This window comes from Hyla sarda, chromosome 4 (assembly GCF_029499605.1).
Source record: "Hyla sarda isolate aHylSar1 chromosome 4, aHylSar1.hap1, whole genome shotgun sequence".
Lineage (NCBI taxonomy): Eukaryota > Metazoa > Chordata > Amphibia > Anura > Hylidae > Hyla > Hyla sarda.
Window position 1 is genome coordinate 402,113,543 of NC_079192.1, and position 23,512 is coordinate 402,137,054.

Genomic DNA, 23,512 nt, shown 5'->3' on the forward strand with positions numbered 1-23,512 from the left:
ACCACATAGTATATACTATATAACACCACATAGTATATACTATATAACACCACATAGTATATACTATATAACACCACATAGTATATACTATATAACACCACATAGTATATACTATATAACACCACATAGTATATACTATATAACACTACACAGTATATACTGTATAACACTACACGGTATATACTATATAACACTACACAGTATATACTATATAACACTGCACAGTATATACTATATAACACTGCACAGTTTAATACTATATAACACTATACAGTATATACTATATAACACCACATAGTATATACTATATAACACTACACAGTATATACTATATAACACCACACAGTATATACTATATAACACTACACAGTATATACTATATAACACCACACAGTATATACTATATAACACTACACAGTATATACTATATAACACTGCACAGTATATACTATATAACATATATATTATACCCCTACACAGTATATACTATATAACACCACATAGTATATACTATATAACACCACATAGTATATACTATATAACACCACATAGTATATACTATATAACACTACACAGTATATACTGTATAACACCACACAGTATATACTATATGACACCACACAGTATATACTATATAACACCACATAGTATATACTATATAACACCACATAGTATATACTATATAACACTACACAGTATATACTGTATAACACCACATAGTATATACTATATAACACCACACAGTATATACTATATAACCCTGCACAGTATATACTATATAACACCACACAGTATATACTATAGAACACCACACAGTATATACTATAGAACATATATATTATACTCCTACACAGTATATACTGTATAACCCTGCACAGTATATACTATATAACACCACACAGTATATACTATAGAACATATATATTATACTCCTACACAGTATACACTATAGAACTATATCAATACTACACGTCTATTTACCTCTCCTCCTCGTTTTTATAGACTCCGCTACTATAGTCCCACCCTATCTCCATGGTAACCGCTTCCACCAATAGAAATTCCTCCACTTACTCGCACGTGATTGGCTTGACCCAATCACAACGCCGGAGCCGGTTCCCACAGTAACAGCGTCCTGGAAACACACAAATGCCGGGTGTTGAGTCCAGCCGGAGAGACGGGCACAGAGGAGTGACGGGTCCACAGCGGACCGAGCCCCCGGGCACTACACAGGTAAATGGCGCCCACCAGTGCCCCTTCTTCCTATAGGACTTCATGGCTCCCGGTACCCAGCGGTGCTGCACATGTAGCTGGCTGAATAGCACCGTTACCCATAGCAACCAGTCACAGATAAACAAGAAGCAATGTGATTGGTGGAGATGTACAGTAACCCTTAGCAACCAATCAGCTATTGTTTTGTTTTGTTTTGTTTGGTGTAGCACATACATGGCCACCATTCTGTTTTGACCGGTTACCCCACAAGAGGAGACCCTCGTCCTGTGGATAAGGGGGGACGTATAATGGTGGCACAAGCTCCTTTAAGGGGTTTAAGTGTACATGTCGCTTTAAAACTTTTGACATTCCCTAGAGTAGTGTTTCCCAACCCAATGTGCCTCCGGTTGTTGCAAAACTACAACTCCCAGAATGCCTGGACAGCCAGTGTGCCTCCAGCTGTTGCAAAACTACAACTCCCAGAATACCTGGACAGCCAGTGTGCCTCCAGCTGTTGCAAAACTACAACTCCCAGAATACCTGGACAGTCAGTGTGCCTCCAGCTGTTGCAAAACTACAACTCCCAGCATGCCCAGACAGCCAGTGTGCCTCCAGCTGTTGCAAAACTACATCTCCCAGCATGCCTGGATAGCCAGTGTGCCTCCAGTTGTTGCAAATCAACAACTATCAGAATGCCGGGATAGCCAGTGTGCCTCCAGCTGTTGCAAAACTACAACTCCCAGAATACCTGGACAGCCAGTGTGCCTCCAGCTGTTGCAAAACTACAACTCCCAGAATGCCTGGACAGCCAGTGTGCCTCCAGTTGTTGCAAAACTACAACTCCCAGAATGCCTGGACAGCCAGTGTGCCTCCAGCTGTTGCAAAACTACATCTCCCAGAATGCCTGGATAGCCAGTGTGCCTCCAGCTGTTGCAAAACTACAACTCCCAGCATGATGCAAAGTTATTTACAAGTATCCAATAAAACAACGAAGGGAAAAGTTGTTAATTTATTCCTACATTTCCAGGAGGAGTAACAAAGGCACAGCACAATGCAGATTAAAAAAAAAAAATAAAAAATTATATATATATATATATGAACAATAAAAAAAAAAAAACAGACAAGAGAAATGGTAGCATTCAGTTGCCGGTTTATTCTTTTATTTCCAGGAGCAGTAACAGAGGCACAGCACAATGCAGAGTTAATAAATAATAATATGAAATTGTTATATCATGGAAAATACAAGTAGTTAATAAAACAGACAATGGGAATATTAGCTCTCAGTTGTTGATTTTATTCTTATATTTCCAGGAGGAGTAACAGAAGCACATCACATTGCAGAGTTCTTAAAATATGATTGAATTTTATTTTCGGAACAATACAAGTATTTAATAAAGCAGACATGTCAGGAGAGCTGAAGGGTTCTCATTAGGCTGTATGACATCCCCCTTGGGGGTTACAATGGCAGCCATATTGGTTGTCATCAAGGTGTCCCATAAGAAGAGACGGCTGGATAGAATTTTTAGTACCTTGACAGAAGAGGACATCTCAAGGACTTATTATTATTATTTTTTTTTTCATTTTTGCGTTTTCTCCAGCGGCACGGTCCCACAAGTTTCCGCGGCAGTCTGAGCCGTTCCTCCATTTTTAGGTCTGGTTGTAATTGACAGCGCTTTCATGTTGGACTCCTTTGTGTCAATCACGGCCTCTGTGAAGACGTGCGAAAATGTTAGAAGTTAAATGGTAACATATGAAAACATAATGAAATTCTCCAGGCAACAAAATGAATTCCGATTAGCGAGAGATTAAATGCGCGTGACATCTCCCAGATGACTAATTTTACTTATTGCCAATTAATTCAGTAGAGTATTATTTCGGGTAATGTACCATTCAAACTTGTATTTGTTGTTCTGTCATTTTTCTAATAGAAAAACATGCAATCCAAAATAATGAATTCCGAAACTTTTACCGAATTGCGTCCCCTCACGCGAGGCATCACCTTTAGCGGTCGGCCATTTTCCTCTCCATGCCGGACCTTGTCTCGAGGCAGCAGCTCATCGTCTGGGAAGTCTTCTCTTAATCGTGAGTTTTACCGATTCATCATTTACATTGGGAATTATTTAAAACTAGATAATTAGCTACTTCTTTGCTTAAAGGGTTTAAAACTGTGGACCTCCAGCTGTTGTAAAACTACAACTCCCAGCATGCCTGGGCAACCAACCACTATTTGAAAGGGGTACTCCGGTGGAAACCAATTATTTTTTTTTTTAAATCGACTGGTGCCAGAAAGTTATACAGATTTGTAAATGACTTCAATAAAAAATCTTAATCCTTCCAGTACTTATCAGCTGCTGTATGCTACAGAGGAAGTTTTGTAGTTCTTTTCAGTCTGACCACAGTGCTCTCTGCTGCCAACTCTGTCCATGACAGGAACTGTCCGGAGCAGGAGAGATTTGCTAAGAGGATTTGTTCCTGCTCTGAACAGTTCCTGACATGGACAGAAGTGTCAGTAGAGAGCACTGTGGTCAGACTGGAAAGAACTACAGTGGTCCCTCAACATACGATGGTAATACGTTCCAAATGGACCATCATTTGTTGAAATCATCGTATGTTGAGGGATCCGTGCAATGTAAAGTATAGGACAGTGGTCTACAACCTGCGGACCTCCAGATGTTGCAAAACTACAACACCCAGCATGCCCGGACAGCCAACGGCTGTCCGGGCATGCTGGGAGTTGTAGTTTTGCAACATCTGGAGGTCCGCATGTTGAAGACCACTGGTATTAGAGGTTATACTCACATGTCCCTGCCGCTCCGAACCGTCACCGCTGCCCTGGATGTCGCCTTCCATCGCTGTCGCCGCATCCCAGGGGTGTCCCCGACGCTCCGGCAAGGCCTCTGCTTCCCCGGCATCCTCGCTCTCCGTCACCATCATTACGCACTCCGCTCCTATTGGATGACGGGATGGCGTGCGCAGCGACATGATGACGACGATGGAGAGCGCCGACGATGCAGGGGATCCCGAAGAGGACACGCCGGAGCCCCGAGGACAGGTAAGTGATCGTCAGCGGACCACACGGGGCACCGTAAACGGCTATCTGGTGTCAGCTGAAGCAGTCTGCGCTGCCGGATAGCCGTTTATGCGATGGCCCCGACATACAAAAGCATCGTATGTTGATGCTGCCTTCAACATGCGATGGCCTCTGAGAGGCCATCGTATGTTGAAATGATCATAAGTCGGGGCCATCGTAGGTCGGGGGGGGGTCACTGTACGCAACTTCCTCTGTAGTATACAGCAGCTGATAAGTACTGGAAGGATTGAGATTTTTAATAGAAGTAATTTACAAATCTGTTTAACTTTCTGGAGCCAGTTGAGATGAAAAATTTGTTTTCCACCGGAGTACAACTTTAAACTTCTTTTCACTTTTTCCATCCAAGAAATTTTTTTTTTTTAAATCTTTTTGCCTTCTCTGTGCACCCTCCAGTACCACTGCTAACCTCTGCTACTTTGAGTGGCTGCTGGGCAATGTGACCCATTTTTTCTGTTTTATGAATACCACTTTCAAATCCCCTTTCATCCACTCTATAGGGGAAATTTATCAATGTGAACTGTATGTTCGTACGGTTCCATCTGGTTTTCACTATACATTTTTTTTCTTGGAATATCAATCAAACAAGTGAAGCTTTATTCATAATGGAGAGAAAAGTTAAAAACGTATACATTTTTTTTTTTTCTTAAAAAACGGATGCAACCGGACATCATTTTTGAAACCGTATAAAATTTGTCCACACGTTTTGATACAGTTTAGTCAGGTTTTGAGAAATCCGTTTATTTTTTTTTAATCAAAAACCTAATACGGTAACTGTATTGCAAAAACGTGGTGTGAACCCAGCCTAATTAGATTGCATTCACATCACGATTTTGCAATACTGTTTTGCATCAGTTTTTTTTTTTTGCACAACGTATGCCCTAAAAACTGACAAAACTGAATGCAAACGTGTGCTCTGAAATGAAACTGCGTACGGTTTTAAACAGTATGCGGTTTGAATTTAGAGTTCCTGTTGCATCAGTTTTTGTAATAAAAAACTTATACTTTTTTTGGTTTACACTTTAGTGCAATAAAGTTCCCATTGTTTTATTGAAGTTCCAAGGAAAGTAGGTGCGGTTTGCCATGTACAAGAAAAAAACCGTATCCCAAAAACCGTATGGCACTGTAGACACATCTGTTTTTCATTGACTTCAATGTGAAAAAAAAACGTATACGGTTTTTAAACAGGACACAAAACCGTAGTAGACTGCAGTTTTGTGTATGGTAAAAAAAAAAACACACAAAACCGTACACAACCAAAAACTTACACCACCGGATGCATACCTTTTTGCATGGGAGCTCTATGTATACGGTTTTCCATACAGTTGTTTATGGTTTTCCTATCAAAATTGTGATGTGATGCGTTACAAAAATACCTATGAAGGGCACCTTTCAAAAGTCTCACAAAAAGTCACAACTGGGACTTTTTGTGCAGAAAAGTCACTGGGACGTTTATCAAAGTCTGTGTAGGTGCGCTGATTTTATATACAGGTTCTGATGGTGTATCAATCACTTTTTATGAAATTTCACTTCAGAACGCCACCTTGTATGACCCCCTTCTCTCCGACTTTTTTGCGACTTTTTGAAAGCCAGTTTTGTATTCCAGGTCTGTTCTGTAGGTTTTTTGTGTAATTGAAGGATGTGCGACAAATCTGCGACTTTGTTTTTTTAGAAAAGTTGCATGTCGTAAATCACTGACCACTGCAAAGTAAAAAGTAGATCTCGTGTAAAACATCTGTTCAGTGAGAAAATGTGCAAGTTGGCGTACCGCTAGGAGTTGCACAAAAAGTCGCAAATGCAACATTTTTGCGGCAAATAAACAGAAAAAAAAACCTGTGTAAATCCCTTGATAAATTCCCCCCACAGAGTAGCGGAGAAATAAGCTAAACCAAAGCAAAAAAAAAAAAATTATTTCAAAACTCAGTTTCAAAGACAACAATGATATATGTCTCTATATGTATTTCACTGCTCCACATTACTACCACCTTTCCCCTCTGACAGCATTAAATATAGTCACCGGTAAGTGCCCTAGTCAACGTTCTTTTCCCTCTTATTGTTATACATACAGTTCCCAATAACTTCTTCATCAGTCTCCTTCCCTTCTGGCAGCTGTAAATAGAGTCCTGGCTACTGTCATTAAGCTGTATACGTTTTTGGTTATTCTCCTTCCCTGGCTACTGTAATAAAGCTGTATAAGTTTTTAGTTAGTCTCCTTCCCCTTCTGGCTACTGTAAATTTAGCTGTTTGAGGTTTTAGTCAGTCCTCTTCCCCCTTTTGCATCTGTAAAAATAGTCCTAAGTAAGTACATAGGGTTTCCAACATGATTTAATCTTTTTTTTCTTTTTTGACAACTTACCGTATAAAAAATTCACAGACAGCCAATGTTTTACTGTAAGCTGTATAATAATAATAATGACCTGATAAAGTACCAACAGTTTGAAAAAAATTCCGGCCACTTTTGTTTTTATATGGGCACTGGAAAAGAGTCCCCTAATTTTATAGACTGTTCAGAGATTTCTGTATGATTGGCAACCCTGTTCCTTTCTCCCCTGGCAGCTGTAAATATAGTCCTCAGTAAGTTCCAAGTTATTTTAATTTTCTCTCTGGCAGCTATAAATATTACATAGTAACTTTTAAAATAGTCCCCAATAAATAATCAGTCTCCATCCCCCTCTGGCAGCCATAAGTATTGTTCCAATAAGTTCTCATTCAGTCTCCTTCCCGATTAGCTGCAAATATAATCCCCAGTAAGTTCTCAGTCAGTCTACTTCACCATCCATCAGCCATAAATGTAATCCCCAATAAGTTCCCCTGTAGATAGATAGCAAAAAAAATAAAAATAAATAGATGATAGATAGATATGAGAGAGATAGATATAGATAAATACAGTGGGGCAAAAAAGTATTTAGTCAGCCTCCAATTATGCGAGTTCTCCCACTTATAAAGATGAGAGGCGCCTGTAATTTTCATCATAGGTTATAACCTCAACTATGAGAGACAGAATGAGAAAAAAAATCCATAAAATCACATTGTCTGATTTTTAAAGAATTTATTTTCAAATTATGGTGGAAAATAAATATTTGGTCAATAACAAAAGTTCATCTCAATACTTTTGTTATATACCCTTTGTTGGCAATGACAGAGGTCAAACATTACACATTACATCTGTAAGTCTTCACAAGGTTTTCACACACTGTTGCTGGTATTTTGGCCCATTCCTCCATGCAGCTCTCCTCTAGAGCAGTGATGTTTTGGGGCTGTTGCTGGGCAACACAGACTTTCAACTCCCTCCAAAGGTTTTCTGTGGGGTTAAGATCTGGAGACTGGCTAGGCCACTCCAGGACCTTGAAATGCTTCTTACGAAGCTACTCCTTCATTGCCCGGGCGGTGTGTTTGGGATCATTGTCATGCTAAAAGACCCAGCCATGTTTAATCTTCAATGCCCTTGCTGATTGAAGGAGGTTTTCACTCAAAATCTCACGATACATGGCACCATTCTTTCCTTTACACGGATCAGTTGTCCTGGTACCTTTGCTGATAAACAGCCCTAAAGCATGATGTTTCCACCCCCATGCTTCACAGTAGGTATGGTGTTCTATGGAGTTTTTACCAAAAAGTTCTACTTTGGTTTAATCTGACCATATGACATTCTCCCAATACTCTTCTGGATCATCCAAATGCTCTCTAGCAAACTTCAGACGGGCCCGGACATGTACTGGCTTAAGCAGAGGGACACGTCTGGCGCTGCATGATTTGAGTCCCTGGTGGCGTGTTACTGATGGTAGCCTTTGTTACTTTGGTCCCAGCTCTCTGCAGGTCATTCACTAGGTCCCCCAGTGTGGTTTTGGCATTTTTATGATAATTTTGACACCACGAGGTGAGTTCTTGTGTTGAGCCCCAGATCGAGGGAGATTATCAGTGGTCTTGTATGTCTTCCATTTTCTAATAATTACTTCCACAGTTGATTTCTTCACACCAAGCTGCTTGCTTATGGCAGATTCAGTCTTCCCAGCCTGGTGCAGGTCTACAATTTTGTTTCTGGTGTCCTTCGACAGCTCTTTGGTCTTGGCCATAGTGGAGTTTGGAGTGTGACTGTTTGTGGTTGTGGACAGGTGTCTTTTATACTGATAACAAGTTCAAACAGGAGCCATTAATACAGGTAACGAGTGGAGGACAGAGGAGACTCTTAAAGAAGAAGTTACAAGTCTGTGAGAGACAGAAATCTTGCTTGTTTGTAGGTGACCAAATACTTATTTTCCACCATAATTTGCAAATAAATTCTTTAAGAATCAGACAATGTGATTTTATGGATTTTTTTTTCTCATTATGTCTCTCATAGTTGAGGTTATAACCTATGATGAAAATTACAGACACCTCTCATATTTTTAAGTGGGAGAACTTGCACAATTGGTGGCTGACTAAATATTTTTTTTTAGATAGATAGAGGTTGACAGACATATTTGGGGCCCACCTAGGACAGAGATGATGCTGTAGCTGGACAAAATTACTGTATGTTCTGGATGTTATGGGGACCCCTAGTGGTCTTTTTTTATAAGCCATGATTTCTATAAAAAGGAGATAACAATTTTTTTTTCCATTCAGCGTTCTATATGCTAAAATCGTTATCCTCACTATCCCTGGGGGGACCCGCAAGTAGTCCCCTGGGTGGGAACTTCTACTTACCGACACCCGGCCGTGGTCCCATCCCCTCTGCTTCATCTGCATAGGCAGCAGAGTGATGACGCAAGCCATCAATCAAGCCGACGGGCGGGGCCATGGCTGGAGCAATGGGGAGCAACGGGTGTTGGTAAGTAGAAGTACCCACCCAGGGGACTGCTTGCAGGGTTGCCAGGGGGGGGGGGGGGGGGACTTTATGACTTAATATCTTCACCTTCCCTGGGGGCTAAAAAGTTCCCCGAGGATGGTGAGAATAACGATTTTAGCATATATAACGTGTTGTCAAGCCATATATATATATATATATATATATATATATATATATATATATACACTAAAATCTGCTGATTGGTTTTAAGTATAATGTTTTGCCAAGATGTACAACATAGAAAAGGCTTTTAAATCTGACTGTGCCCGTTTAAGGGTAGAGCTTATTCTGTAGTGGATTTTCCACTTAATTTAATTCAGCATTTGTGCTTTTATTTTCTGAAGGTTCTTCTTCTTCAGTCATCTCTGTTCCTGACCCCAGCCTCTCACTAAAGGACATTGAAATGATATTATACCAGAGGATCAATGAGATTCCGGAAGATCTGAAGAATGCATTTTTAGCATTGGATGTGGATCAGACATACACAGTGACCAAGGGCCAGCTGTACCGGGTTCTAAAAAACTTCATCCTGACCCTTACTCAGCCGCAGTACGATGAATTGTTAACAAAGGTGAGCGCTTATGGCAGTGTTTGCAAAACTACAACTCCCAGCATGCCCGGAAAGGAAAGAAATAGAATGGGATGGCTCTCTCATACTAAAACAACAGTGTGAAGAACGGGCAACTAGTAAAACACCAACCGAAGGGGTCTATAAAATAATAAATAGAAATAACAAATGTAACTAGTGCTCAAGATCTGAATATATGGCAAATATTTAATTAAAGGAGATATCCAGTGCTGAAAAACTTATCCCCTATGGATAGGGGATACGTTTCTGATAATGGGGGGTCCAACCGCTCTCCTGTACGGGATCCCGGCAGCCCGCGGGAAGGGGGCGTGTTGACCACCACATGAAGCGGAGGCTGACACGCCCTTTCAATACATCGCTATGGCAGAGTTGGTGCGCTGCCTTGGGCAATCTCCGGCTCTGCCATAGCAATGTATTGAGGGGGCTTGTCGGCTGCCACTTCGTGTGGTGGTCGACACCCGCTATCTAGCCAGCGAGCCGGGGCCCCGTACAGGATATAGCAAGGGGGCCCCAGCGGTCGGATCCCCCGCAATCTGAAACTTATCCCCTAGCCTTAGGATAGGGGATATGTTTTTCAGCACTGGACTACCCCTTTAAGATAATTAAAAGGATATATTTGTCAACATTACACAATGCTTCCCCCACCAGGGCCCATGCTGGTAGGAGGCAATAAATATATACAAATGGATACGATAAGATAAATGGTATAAAATGCCGAATAATAAAAATGCTGAATGTTAAAAATAGTGAACCAGTTTAACTGTCCATCCCAATATTGCCTGCAACGTTCCCTGATTGAGGTAGTAGTATAACAATAGCAAGTCTGTATAATAAGTCTATGATGAACGTAGGTGAATACAGTGCACCAATCACCAATCACCCATCGGGGATGCGATGTGCAGATTATCGGTGCAGACCTAGTTGTATCAGCGTGGATCTCCTGGTTCTTGCAGCCGGACAAGCGATGTTACAGTCACCGTTGCAGACCTAGTGTCAGAAGCGGGGGCAGTGCACAGAGCGATAATGAGGAGGATATTCTGGCGATGTCGCTCCTCTCCTCTGTGATCGTGCGTGCCTCCTGGTTCTCGCACTCACTAGTAGCGTGCAGACCTGAATGTATGCAGAGATTCCCGTAGTGATATTGGAGATGCCAGTTATGATGTTGGAGATAACGCTGGTTTATGGTAGCAGTGAAAAAATAAATATATACATTTTTTGTCCTCGTGGCAGAGAAGTGCAGGACCAGGGATTTAAAGGATTACTCCTCTGCTCCAAACGCTGGACCCGATGTCGGGAGTTCGTGAATTCATAGCTACGTCCCCTCATGACATCACGCCCCCGCCCCCTCAATGCAAGTCTAAGGGAGGGGGCGTGACGGCAAGTCTATGGGAGCTCATGATGTGATAGCCCCGCCCCCTCAATGCAAGTCTATGGGAGGGGGCGTGACGGCAAGTCTATGGGAGCTCATGATGTGATAGCCCCGTCCACTCAATGCAAGTCTAAGGGAGGGGGCGTGACGGCAAGTCTATGGGAGCTCATGATGTGATAGCCCCGCCCACTCAATGCAAGTCTAAGGGAGGGGGCGTGACGGCAAGTCTATGGGAGCTCATGACATTCATAGCCCCCTCATGACGTCACACCCCACCCCCTCAATGCAAGTCAATGGAAGAGGGCGTGGCAGCCTTAAAAAAATGGTATTGGGACATCCCTACTTAGAACCAGCTGTAAACTTCACTTTATAACCGAATGGTAGGAAATAATGTCAGTCCGGAGTGTGATATGTGCGGCCACTGAAGTCATTTTGGCCAGATGATCCTGGTGGAATATGGCTTCATATAACTCTTGTGATCTTCTGTCCTCAGATCCCGGTCCTGGATAATGGTGCCATCCCATATCTAGAGTTTCTGGCACAATTCCACCGAGCTGGCACCGGTGGGTCCCAGGTGAAGAGGAGGTAGGTCGATCAGAATTTCCCTTCTATGGTAAATACATATGTTGAATAGTTGCTAGGAGAGGACATTTTTATATCCCATTGTCCTTCCTTACGTGCTGCCAGTTATACAGATTTTGTCTCCATTGACTCTATAAAAAGGCTCCTTATTTGTGGTTTACCACCTGCAGTCTAGTGTACGTGAAATACACCGCGGGTGGTAACACAGAAATGAAGAGACGCTAAACATAGCAACACGGTTTGTGTGTACAGCAAACAATTGTAGATACCTGGAGCTGTCCATGGTAAAACTACAGCCCGGTCCTATCAGGGATTCACCTAGAATAGTAACAACAGCTATTACTTAAAGGGGTACTCCAGTGGAAAACCTATTTATTTATTTTTTTAAATCAACTGGTGCCAGAAAGTTAAACAGATTTGTAAATTACTTCTATTAAACAATCTTAATCCTTCTAATACTTATTAGCTGCTGAATAATACTGAGGAAATTCTTTTCTTTTTGGAACACAGAGCTCTCTGCTGACATCATGAGCACAGTGCTCTCTGCTGACATCTCTGTCCATTTTAGGAACTGTCCAGAGCAGGCTATGTTTGCTATGGGGATTTTCTCCTACTCTGGACAGTTCTTAAAATGGACAGAGATGTCAGCAGAGAGCACTGTGCTTGTGATGTCAGCAGAGAGCTCTGTGTTCCAAAAAAGAAAATAATTTCCTCTGTAGTATTCAGCAGCTAATAAGTACTGGAAGGATTAAGATTTTTTTTAATAGACGTAATTTACAAATCTGTTTAACTTTCTTGCACCAGTTGATTTAAAAAAAAATAATAAAAAAAAAAGTTTTCCACTGGAGTACCCCTTTAAAAATGCACTTCCGGATTTTTTTCTGTTTATATACTGCAGCATAGTTTATTAGTAGAGAATAATGTAGAGGTTCTTGTGTATGGTCTGTACTTACCTGTTTTAGCTGATGTGGCAGACATGGATTTTGAAGGGGTAATCCAACCGTAGACATGTCTGATCGCGGGGGCCCCGCTGCTGGGACCCCTCACGATCTCTGTGCAGCACCCGGCATCCTCGGTGTTTCCGGGACTGGAGACGTTCCGTCAGGCCATGCTCCTCGTGCCGTCACGCCGCGCCCCCTCCATTTATGTCTATGGAAGGGGGCGTCACAGCCGTCGCGCCCCCTCCCATAGACATGAATGGAGCGGGAGTGACTACACGAGGGAGCGTGATGTCATGTCACGTCTCCAGTCCGGAAAAAAAAACAGAGGTTTCTGAGCCTGTAGCAGCAGTCCGGCAGAGAATGCCGGGTGCTGCACGGAGATTGCGGTGGGGGTCTCAGTGGCGGACATTTTATCTCCTATACAAAGGATAGGCTGAATTTCCCTTTTGATTCCATTACTGAATTGATTTTCTAATGCTACCTGCATTTCCCACAAATCATCTGGCTTTGCAGAGAGAGGGGTGGAGTCTCATCACTACACCTGGTCTTCTAATCACCTAACAAGACTCTAGCAGCTGATACTCATGAGTGGGTTAGTATCAGTTCACACTACATGCAGTTTTGATGCGTTTTCTTGTTCAAAGTGGGTTTTTAGAGATATTGTCAAAGTGATTTGACTGTTAATCACAACTGAAGCGTTTAAAGGGGTTACCAGGAATCGAAAAACAGGGAAAAAAATGTTTAAAGACCGCACCCTGTCTGTCTCCAGGTTGGGTGTGGTTCTGCAGCTCAGTTCTATTGAAGTGAATGGAGCCAAGTTGTAATAACACACTCAACCTGGTGACAGAGAGCGTTCTTTGAAAGAAATTAGGTCTGTTTTTCGATTCCAGGATAACCCCTTCAATGTGTTCTTGGTCAGTTAACTTCCTGTAAAGAATGACATAATCAGACACTATCAGATCGCCCCTGCTAGCTCCAAGAGCCTTCTCCTTCCAGCTCTATCTGTATACAGCTGCTGTCTCTATGGGACTAGGATATATAGTAGTTATATACCTCCCCTCCAGCTCTGTCTGTATACTTCTGCTGCTATCTCTATAGGATCATAATATAAAGTAGTTATACGGCTCTCTCCAGCTCTATCTGTATACTGCTGCTGCTATTTCTGTGGGATCAGAATATAGAGTAGTTATACACCACCGCTCCAGCGCTATCTGTATAACACAGCCAAAACATGGGAATAATATGTCAAAATGGAATAAAAATGTAACGTTACCATAGCCTGAAGACGTCAAATCTTCATTAAAGAGGTTATCCAGGAATCGAAAAATAGGGAAAATTTATTTCAAAGACCGCTCCCTGTCTGTCTCCAGGTTGGGTGTGGTAATACAACTTGGCTCCATTGACTTCATTGGAACTGAACTGCAGAACCACACTGTGATTTTCTGTGCGTCTGGTGGTGATCACATGAGCCAGTAGTGAAAATGCATAGCTGCAGCTGTGCTGGGATGAAATAGATGGCGCTGTAGAACTAGTGATGTTGAGTGTACATGATATGGGGAAAAAAAAAAAACAACAACCCAGAGTGCCTTTTTCATTCAACAGGAAGTACAACTACGTCTTCGATGGGTTCTTGGGACCCATGGAAAAGAACTGCATTGCACCACAGTGCGGAATTTACAGCGGAAATCATGATGGGATGACCTATACACAAATTAACCCTTACTTTACATATTGAGATGATATTATCACAACATGTAAATACACATCTAACGCTGGGTTCACCTAACAGACCGCATTGACTTTAATGGGATCCCTCAGGTTTCTGGTGTGGTATCCAGCATTTAAAGGGGTACTCCACTGGCCAGCGTTTGGAACTAAATGTTCCAAACTCTGTTTTCGCACTGCAGGGGTCTGCCACGCCCCCTCAATGCTAGCCTATGGGAGGGGGCATGACGGATGGTGTGGCCATGACATCATGGGGGTGTGGCAGACCCCTACAGCGCGAAAACAGCGTTCAGTGGAGTAGCGCTTTAATGCAGAAAACTTCACTATTTTGTCAGACGTTTTTGAAAGAACCTGCACCCAAAAAAAGCTTCCAAGCCGGCGTGAACCCAGTGTGAGAACAATGTGTAATGTTAGGGTAGCTTCACATTACAATTTGACAGGGTGCCAATGTATCCTCAGAAGGCACTTTCCTTAGATGGGAACATAGCTTTATCTAATCCCATTGCCCTCCCAGGTTGATTGTAAATGTTTCCTGTTTTTCAGGTGGAGCTGTTCTCAAGCAAACCAAGTAATGACTCTCAATGAGCTGGAAACCCGACTGAAACAAAAGGTAAAATATTAAAGTTATAATATAATTGATTTCAGGTGCCAGACCTAAGGATAGGAGATAAGATGTCACTCTGTGCGTAATGACAGGCGATACAGGGGCTGGAGCATCGTGATGTCATGGCTCCGCCCCTCGTGACATCACGGCCCACCCCCTTAATGCAAGTCTACGGGAGGGGGCGTGGCGGCCGCCACGCCCCCACCCATAGACTTGTATTAAGGGGGCCGGCTGTGACTTAACTAGGGGCGGAGCCATGACATCACGATGCTCCAGCCCCTGTATCGCCTGTCATTACGCACAAAGCGAATTTGCTCTGTGCAGTAATGACAGCGGGTTGGTGCATCCGAGATCCCAGGGTCCCCAACGGCAGGACCCCCGCGATCAGACATCTTGATAAGATGTCTAGGGGCGGAGTACCCCTTTAAGGTCAAAATGGGCTTGGTCCTTAACGGATTAAAGAAGTTACAGGTCTGTGAGAGCCAGAAATTTTACTTGTTTGTAGGTGACCAAATACTTATTTTTCACCATAATTTGCAAATAAATTCTTTAAAAATGTGATTTTATGGATTTTTTTTTCTCATTATGTCTCTCATAGTTGAGGTTATAACCTATGATGAAAATTACAGCCTCTCATCTTTATATGTGGGAGAACTTGCACAATTGGTGGCTGACTAAATACTTTTTTGCCCCACTGTATAAATGAAAAAGCAATATTGGCAAATGAAAAGAAATGTTTATAGAGCACACATTGTAAAAAAAAAAAAAAAAAAAAAAAAAAAAAGATGCACTAAATATTTTTACCACTAGGTGGTGTGCTGTACTGCATATGTCTAAAAGTTCTTTGTGTTCATACAGCACACCGTGTGGTCATACTCGGTATTACACATAAAGCAGATTATATCTAACCTCATAGATGGAGTCTATGGACATCACAGAGTAAATTTTTACTGCCCAAAAACCCACCAAGATATGTCAGTGACACTACAGAGAGTACATAGGGCGCTTCTGGTGGCGTGGCTTCGATAGAGTTAACTATATTTTATGTAGCATAAATTACACCCTCACTTTTGGGATTTTTTTTTTTACATACAAAAAATGAAGACGGGTTGCAGGTGTAAATTTGCACCTTCCAGGGGTGGAAGGGAGAGGAGACATCTGGCTCAGTCTCCTGCCGCACGTGTAGTGTTATCTCACTAAAAGGTAACACGTTAAGTGTCTCTGTACCGAGGCGACGCGCAGTCTGATTATTCACGGGTGGTGAGAAGACGTTTCCTTAACTGTTAATGCTCCTTTGACTGCTGTACATTCCCTGCGGTCCTGAAGATTACGTATGACCGGATCACAGTACATTAGTACATTAGATAACAGATAGACCTGGCAGGGGGGTGTGGGGGGGGGGGGCAGATGTTTGCATTTCAGCTCTTGAATTTCAAGATCTCTGTCTGCTGTCAGTGACTGGAAACATTCACTGCATTCACTGTCTGCATTCAATGGCTGCAAATGTGTCCTTGTCCACAGGTGAGTTAAAATTATACCAGTGGTCTCCAAACTGTGGACCTCCAAATCTTGCAAAATTACAACTCCCAGCATGCTGTCCGGGCATGTTGGGAGTTGTAGTTTTGCAATATCTGGAGGTCCACAGATTGGAGACCATTGTATTATACTCTAAAAAAAAAACAGGAAAGTGTCTCCATCTTTAATTAAAAAGCATTAACCATTAGTTCTTGGTTACAAAATGTACAAAAAACACAGCATAAAACACAAATGAAATTCCAGTGCGTTTAGTTAAGTTTGAAATCAATAGGTGTTTCCTTTGTGTTTTTTATTTCACATTTTGGTTGTGTAATTTTTTTTTTTTATAACCATGTTCTAATAAATTTAACATTTTTTAAAGAGTACCTGTCATCAAACCATATTTTCTAAATTAACTCAGATTATATTCACTAACTACTTCTGCCCCCATTTTTCAGAGCTTTAAAAAGCTGTGTATCCTACCTTTCCCCTTGCTCACATCGTATGAGCTCCCGGCAGGAGAAAGTGGGCGTTCCCCAGCAGGTGCGATGTCACTGAAGCCTGCAAGAGCTGTGCCTCGCCATGCCCCGCTCCCACTTCCTGAGTTTGGTCTTGGGAGGAGACCAAACTAACTGTTTGACTAGCGGCAGGGAACAGAACAGAGCCACCTAGTGGCCGTTTTTTCAATCACATGAAAAACCTATAAAGGTTGAGAATTTTAACGGCAAGTAAATATCAAAGTGTCTTATAATAACATAAGGAACAATATATTAAAAGTTTAGTTTGGTGACAGGTACTCTAAAAAGGAAGCTGGAGACACTTTCCCATTTTTTTCCGTGATCCCTGGTCTGCCGCACTTACTTTGGATGCTGCACATTTTTGTTTTTTTAAGCGATGTCTACCTGAACTAGCGGCGAGCTGATTCTGTTTGCTTTTCTAAGGCTTTCTATCTACACGGCAGAATGCACAGCCGGACAAATAGCAGGCTCAGGCCGAACTTGCTGGCGCTAGGACCGCTCGGCTGAAATCTGGATTTCCGCAGCAGATGTTTCCCCCCGCGCGGAAATTCAGACATTTGCAAGATGCAGCAGAATCCGATTAAAAATATTGGACTCTCCTGCAACGGAATTTCCGAGCAGATTTTGACGGCCGGATTCCACTCAGAAATTCCACTGTGTGAATGAGGCCTTAGTGTCTAAAACTCTGCAGTTGAATGGAACATTGGAGGAGATTTATCAAAAACTGTGTAGAGGAAGAGTGGTGCAGTTGCCCAGGGCAACCAATCAGATCGCTTCTTTTATTTTTAAAGAGACCTGGGAAAAATGAAAGAAGCAATCTGATTGGTTGCCATGGGCAGTTGCCCATGGCAACCAATCAGATTGCTTCTTTCATTTTTCCCAGGTCTCTTTAAAAATAAAAAAAGCGATCTTACAGGTTTTGATAAATCTCCCCTATTGTTGTTAAAGGAAATATCCGGCAAAAAGTGAACTTATTCCCTATCCACAGGATAGGGGATAAGTAGCTGATCGCGGGGGGGGTCTAAGCACTGGGACCCACGTGCGATCACCGGGACAGGACCCGCCGCTCAGTGTGGAGTGTGTGCTGCAGGCGGCACGTGCTTCATTCATTCCTATGGAAGTGCCAAAAAGACAGCACTCGGGAATCATCGACACTCTCATAGAGATGAATGGAGGACGTGCCGTCTACCAGCAGAGAGCCGCCCCCCCCCGCGATCAGCTACTTATGCTAATTGCCTATACATTTCACACTATACACACTATAGTGTTCTCCTTAAGGAGAAATCTTACCCCTTTGAGCAACTTTTTTTTAAACGACAACAAGGAATGTGGCCTCTCATGGCCTTTTGCTGTCCGGGCATGCTGGAAGTTGTAGTTTTGCAACAGCTGAAGACACCCTGGTTGGGAAACACTGCTATTGACTTATTATTATTGGCTGTTTAGTGATGGATGCTGGGGAGTGAAGTGCGCTACCATGCCCTTCTCCCTGCTCGTACTAATGATTACGAGGAACCACAAGCAAGAAAAATGGAGTCGCTTACAAAAGATTATTCCAAACTATGTAAATCTTTATTAAAGGGGTACTCCGGTGAAAAACTTTTTATTTATTTATTTTTTTAAATCAACTGGTGCCAGAAAGTTAAACAGATTTGTAAATTATGTTAAAAGAAAAATGGGGCTCAAAGGCCAAAGATATTTGATTTAAAATAATAATTAATATTTATTAGTATAGAATAATAATAGATTAAATAGGGAATGTACAGGGCCCTTGTACTCCCCTAATCAATTTAAATTAATACAAAATTATAAAATATAATAAAAACAACAATGAATATATCAACTATAAAAAATATTCTGCGACTTGAGCCTGTAATATCAGTATAGCAATCTCTAATAATCCTGTGGATTATTAGAGATTGCTATTCATTCAATTGTTCCTGTTCTCAGTGATCTTCAATATAAGGCAGATACAATGTAGCAGCTACAGATATACAGTTAATCAATTGATGCAATGGTATTGTATCTATCCAGACAGTGATAACCCGATCCAACCGATGCAATGTATCGCTTGGTGATCAGTAGCAAGTAGCAGTCACTCAAGATCACTCCTTATGAATCTCTGTGTATATCACACATTAAAAAGTCATATTAAATCAGCCAATTTGCAATAAATTCCATAAAATGCTCACCACTCCCGGGGTACCACGGATCTCCCTTCGGTGTAGTCCTGTATGCCGGCTGTATAGGATCTTTCGCCCGGTGCTTTGCCTCAGTCAGGGATCGCACTGCTGGAGTCTCGGCCAACTCCTAAGTAAGCAGCACTTGGTGGTGGGCACCGTTTGGGGGGGCAGCAGCGCTGTCAAGCGGAGTCCCTTAGTCGGACCAGCTGGGAATGGTGGCGGTCAGCAGGCACAAAGTCCTTATTGTAGATGGCCCGATCGGCTTCTTACTTGCAATTAATGTAACGGCTGTATGCGGTAGACAAAGTGAATAACCCGGCGGCGTTCCTCGCGCACAGGTCGCGCGCTCGGGAGATGGCGCACTGTAATAGATGTCTTGGATCTGTCGGATGATCACTGTTAATGTCAGGCAAGTGTTCTATATTGTCAGGCTCAATATCGCATATTTATGATCGCTGGACGCGTTTCAAAACCATCCTCGTTTTTTTCTTCAGCAGCGGAACGTCGTTCCGCTGCTGAAGAAAAAAACCGAGGATGGTTTTGAAACGCGTCCAGCGATCATTAAGCAGCTAATAAGTACAGGAAGGATTAAGATTTTTTAATAGAAGTCATTTACAAATCTGTTTAACTTTCTGGCACCAGTTGATTAAAAAAAAAAAAAGTTTTTCACCGGAGTACCCCTTTAATAGTATAGATAAAAAAATGGAGGGATTCCACCCAAGAGGGGGAAGGAATACAGGGTGTTACATAGTTACATAGTTACATAGTTAGTACGGTCGAAAAAAGACATATGTCCATCAAGTTCAACCAGGGAATTAAGGGGTAGGGGTGTGGCGCGATATTGGGGAAGGGATGAGATTTTATATTTCTTCATAAGCATTAATCTTATTTTGTTCCAGGAATGTATCTAATCCTGTTTTAAAGCTGTTAATTGTTCCTGCTGTGACCAGTTCCTGAGGTAGACCGTTCCATAAATTCACAGTCCTCACGGTAAAGAAGGCGTGTCGCCCCTTGAGACTAAACTTTTTTTTCTCCAGACGGAGGGAGTGCCCCCTCGTCCTTTGGGGGGGTTTAACCTGGAACAGTTTTTCTCCATATTTTTTGTATGGGCCATTAATATACTTATATACGTTTATCATATCCCCCCTTAAACGTCTCTTCTCAAGACTAAACAATTGTAACTCCTTTAATCGCTCCTCATAGCTAAGATGTTCCATGCCCCATATTAGTTTAGTTGCGCGTCTCTGCACCCTTTCCAACTCCGCAGTGTCCCTTTTATGGACAGGTGACCAAAACTGAACAGCATATTCCAGGTGAGGCCGTACCAATGCTTTATAAAGGGGGAGTATTATGTCCCTGTCCCTTGAGTCCATGCCTCTTTTGATACATGACAATATCCTGCCGGCTTTGGAAGCAGCAGCCTGACATTGCATGCTATTCTGTAGTCTGTGATCTACAAGTACACCCAGATCCTTCTCTACCAGTGACTCTGCCAGTTTAATCCCCCCTAAGACATACGATGCATGCAGGTTATTAGTACCCAGATGCATAACTTTACATTTATCCACATTGAACCTCATTTGCCAAGTGGATGCCCAGACACTTAGTCTATCCAAGTCATCTTGTAACTTATGCACATCCTCTATAGACTGTACCGTGCTACAAAGCTTGGTGTCATCTGCAAAGATAGAAACAGAGCTGTTAATACCATCCTCTATATCATTGATAAATAAATTAAACAACAGCGGTCCCAGTACTGAACCTTGGGGTACACCACTAATAACCGGGGACCAATCAGAGTACGAATCATTGACCACCACTCTCTGGGTACGATCCATGAGCCAGTGTTCAATCCAGTTACAAACTAAAATTTCCAAACCCAAAGACCTTAACTTACCTGTCAGACGTCTATGAGGGACAGTATCAAATGCTTTAGCAAAATCCAGAAACACTATATCCACAGCCATTCCTCTGTCAAGGCTTCTACTCACCTCTTCATAAAAGCAAATTAGATTGGTTTGACAACTTCTATCCTTAGTAAACCCATGCTGGCTATCACTTATAATACAATTATCCCCTATGTATTCCTGTATGTAATCCCTTATAAGTCCTTCAAACAATTTACCCACAATGCACGTTAAACTTACCGGTCTATAGTTTCCTGGGGAAGACCTAGAGCCCTTTTTGAAGATTGGCACCACATTCGCCTTGCGCCAGTCCCTTGGCACAATACCAGACACCAGAGAATCTCTAAATATCATGAACAGGGGTACAGATATTACTGAACTTACCTCTCTAAGAACTCTTGGGTGTAGTCCATCCGGTCCTGGGGATTTGCTTACATTTATATCACTTAACTTACCTTGTACCATCTCTACATTAAGCCAGTTCAGTACATTACATGATGTGTTACCAGCACTGACCTGACCAATGTCAGCTCCTTTTTCCATAGTATATACAGAACTAAAGAACCCATTCAGTAGCTCCGCTTTCTCTTTATCGCCTGTGACAACCTCCCCATTATCATTATTAAGGGGTCCTACATGCTCTGTCCTTGGTTTTTTTGCATTTATATATCTAAAAAAATATTTAGGATTAGTTTTGCTTTCTTTGGCCACCTGTCTCTCATTTTGAATTTTTGCTGTTTTTATTACATTTTTACAGATTTTATTAAGCTCCTTGTACTGTTTAAATGTTATCGCTGACCCATCAGATTTGTATTTTTTGAAGGCTATTTTTTTGTTGTTTATTGCTCTTTTAACATCAAGTGTCAGCCATGTAGGATTTAGTTTCAATCGTTTATATTTGTTCCCCTTTGGTATATATTTAGCTGTATAGTTATTTAGAGTTGATTTAAAGATGTCCCATTTACCTTCTGTATCAGTATTTGAGAACACCTCCCCCCAGTCTATGTCCTGTAGTGCAGCCCTCAGCCCAGGGAAATTTGCCTTTTTAAAGTTATATGTTTTTGCCTTCCCCGCCTGTCTTTGTTTTCTACATTTTAAGTCAAAAGTAACTATATTGTGGTCGCTATTACCAAGGTTTTCCCGCACAGTTACATTACCAACCAGCTCTGCGTTGTTGGAAATGATCAGATCCAACAAGGCATCACTTCTTGTTGGGTCCTCCACAAACTGGCCCATAAAATTATCCTGCAATAAATTTAGGAATTGTCGCCCCTTTGTAGTTTTAGCCAACCCCGGACCCCAATCTATATCTGGATAGTTAAAATCTCCCATTATTACCACTGTACCTGCCCGGGCGGCCCTCTCTATTTGTTTATGAAGCCGAACTTCTATCTCTTCAGTGATATTAGGGGGTCTGTAGATTACCCCAAATATTATTTTTTCAGTATTTCCCTCCTTTTGTAATTCTACCCACAATGATTCCACATCCTCAGAATCATCACACACTATGGCATCGTTCACACTGACTTTCATACCACTTCTTACATACAGACAGACTCCACCACCTTTTCTGTTCATTCTATCCTTGCGAAACAATGTAAACCCCTGCAGATTGACAGCCCAGTCATGCGAGGAGTCCAGCCATGTCTCAGTGACCCCAACTATATCAATATGTTCCTCCAGTATCAAGGCCTCAAGCTCCCCCATTTTATTTGCTAGGCTTCTGGCATTTGTGAACATACACTTTACATTTCCATCCTTTATGTTATTGGGGTTAATGGGATTCAAGGGTGTAAGTTTTATTTTCCTATGAAGCCTATTCCTATTAACTATTCTAACCCCTCCCTCCGCTCCACCCCCAGGTACATTTATAATTCCCACCTCTCTATCTACACTATCTTCCCCCTCTTTGCTGTAGGTTCCCTCCCCCCAAGTCCCTAGTTTAAACACTCCTCCACCCTTCTAGCCATCTTCTCCCCAAGCAAAGCTGCACCCTCCCCATTGAGGTGCAGCCCGTCCCTACGGTAGAGCCGGTAACCGACAGCGAAGTCAGCCCAGTTCTCCATGAACCCAAACCCTTCCTTCCTACACCAGCTTCTGAGCCACTTGTTTACCTCCCTGATCTCCCGCTGCCTCTCTGGTGCGGCTCGTGGTACTGGTAGTATTTCAGAAAAGACTACCTTGGAGGTCCTTGCCTTAAGCTTGCGGCCTAAGTCCCTGAAATCATTTTTAAGGACACTCCACCTACCTCTTACTTTGTCATTGGTACCAATATGTACCATGACTGCTGGGTCCTCTCCAGCCCCGCCCAACAACCTGTCAACCCGATCCGCGATGTGCCGAACTCGTGCGCCAGGCAGACAGCACACTGTTCGGCGATCCCGGTCTTTGTGACAGATTGCCCTGTCTGTCCCCCTAATAATTGAGTCCCCCACCACTAGTACCTGTCTGGCCTGCCCT

The 23,512-nt window shown here is 42.3% G+C and overlaps 1 protein-coding gene across 1 annotated transcript in view; it reads left to right on the forward strand.

Annotated features, from left to right (window-relative positions):
- The first annotated feature begins 1,042 nt into the window (after positions 1-1,042).
- Positions 1,043-23,512, forward strand: part of EFCAB6 (EF-hand calcium binding domain 6) — a 186,794-nt gene continuing 164,324 nt past the window's right edge. Inside the window, exons 1-5 of the mRNA XM_056517381.1 lie at positions 1,043-1,230; positions 3,138-3,291; positions 9,467-9,693; positions 11,574-11,665; positions 14,872-14,938. Of these exons, the coding sequence (XP_056373356.1) occupies positions 1,147-1,230; positions 3,138-3,291; positions 9,467-9,693; positions 11,574-11,665; positions 14,872-14,938 (624 nt within the window). The 5' untranslated portion in view covers positions 1,043-1,146. The remainder of the gene's footprint in view (positions 1,231-3,137; positions 3,292-9,466; positions 9,694-11,573; positions 11,666-14,871; positions 14,939-23,512) is intronic.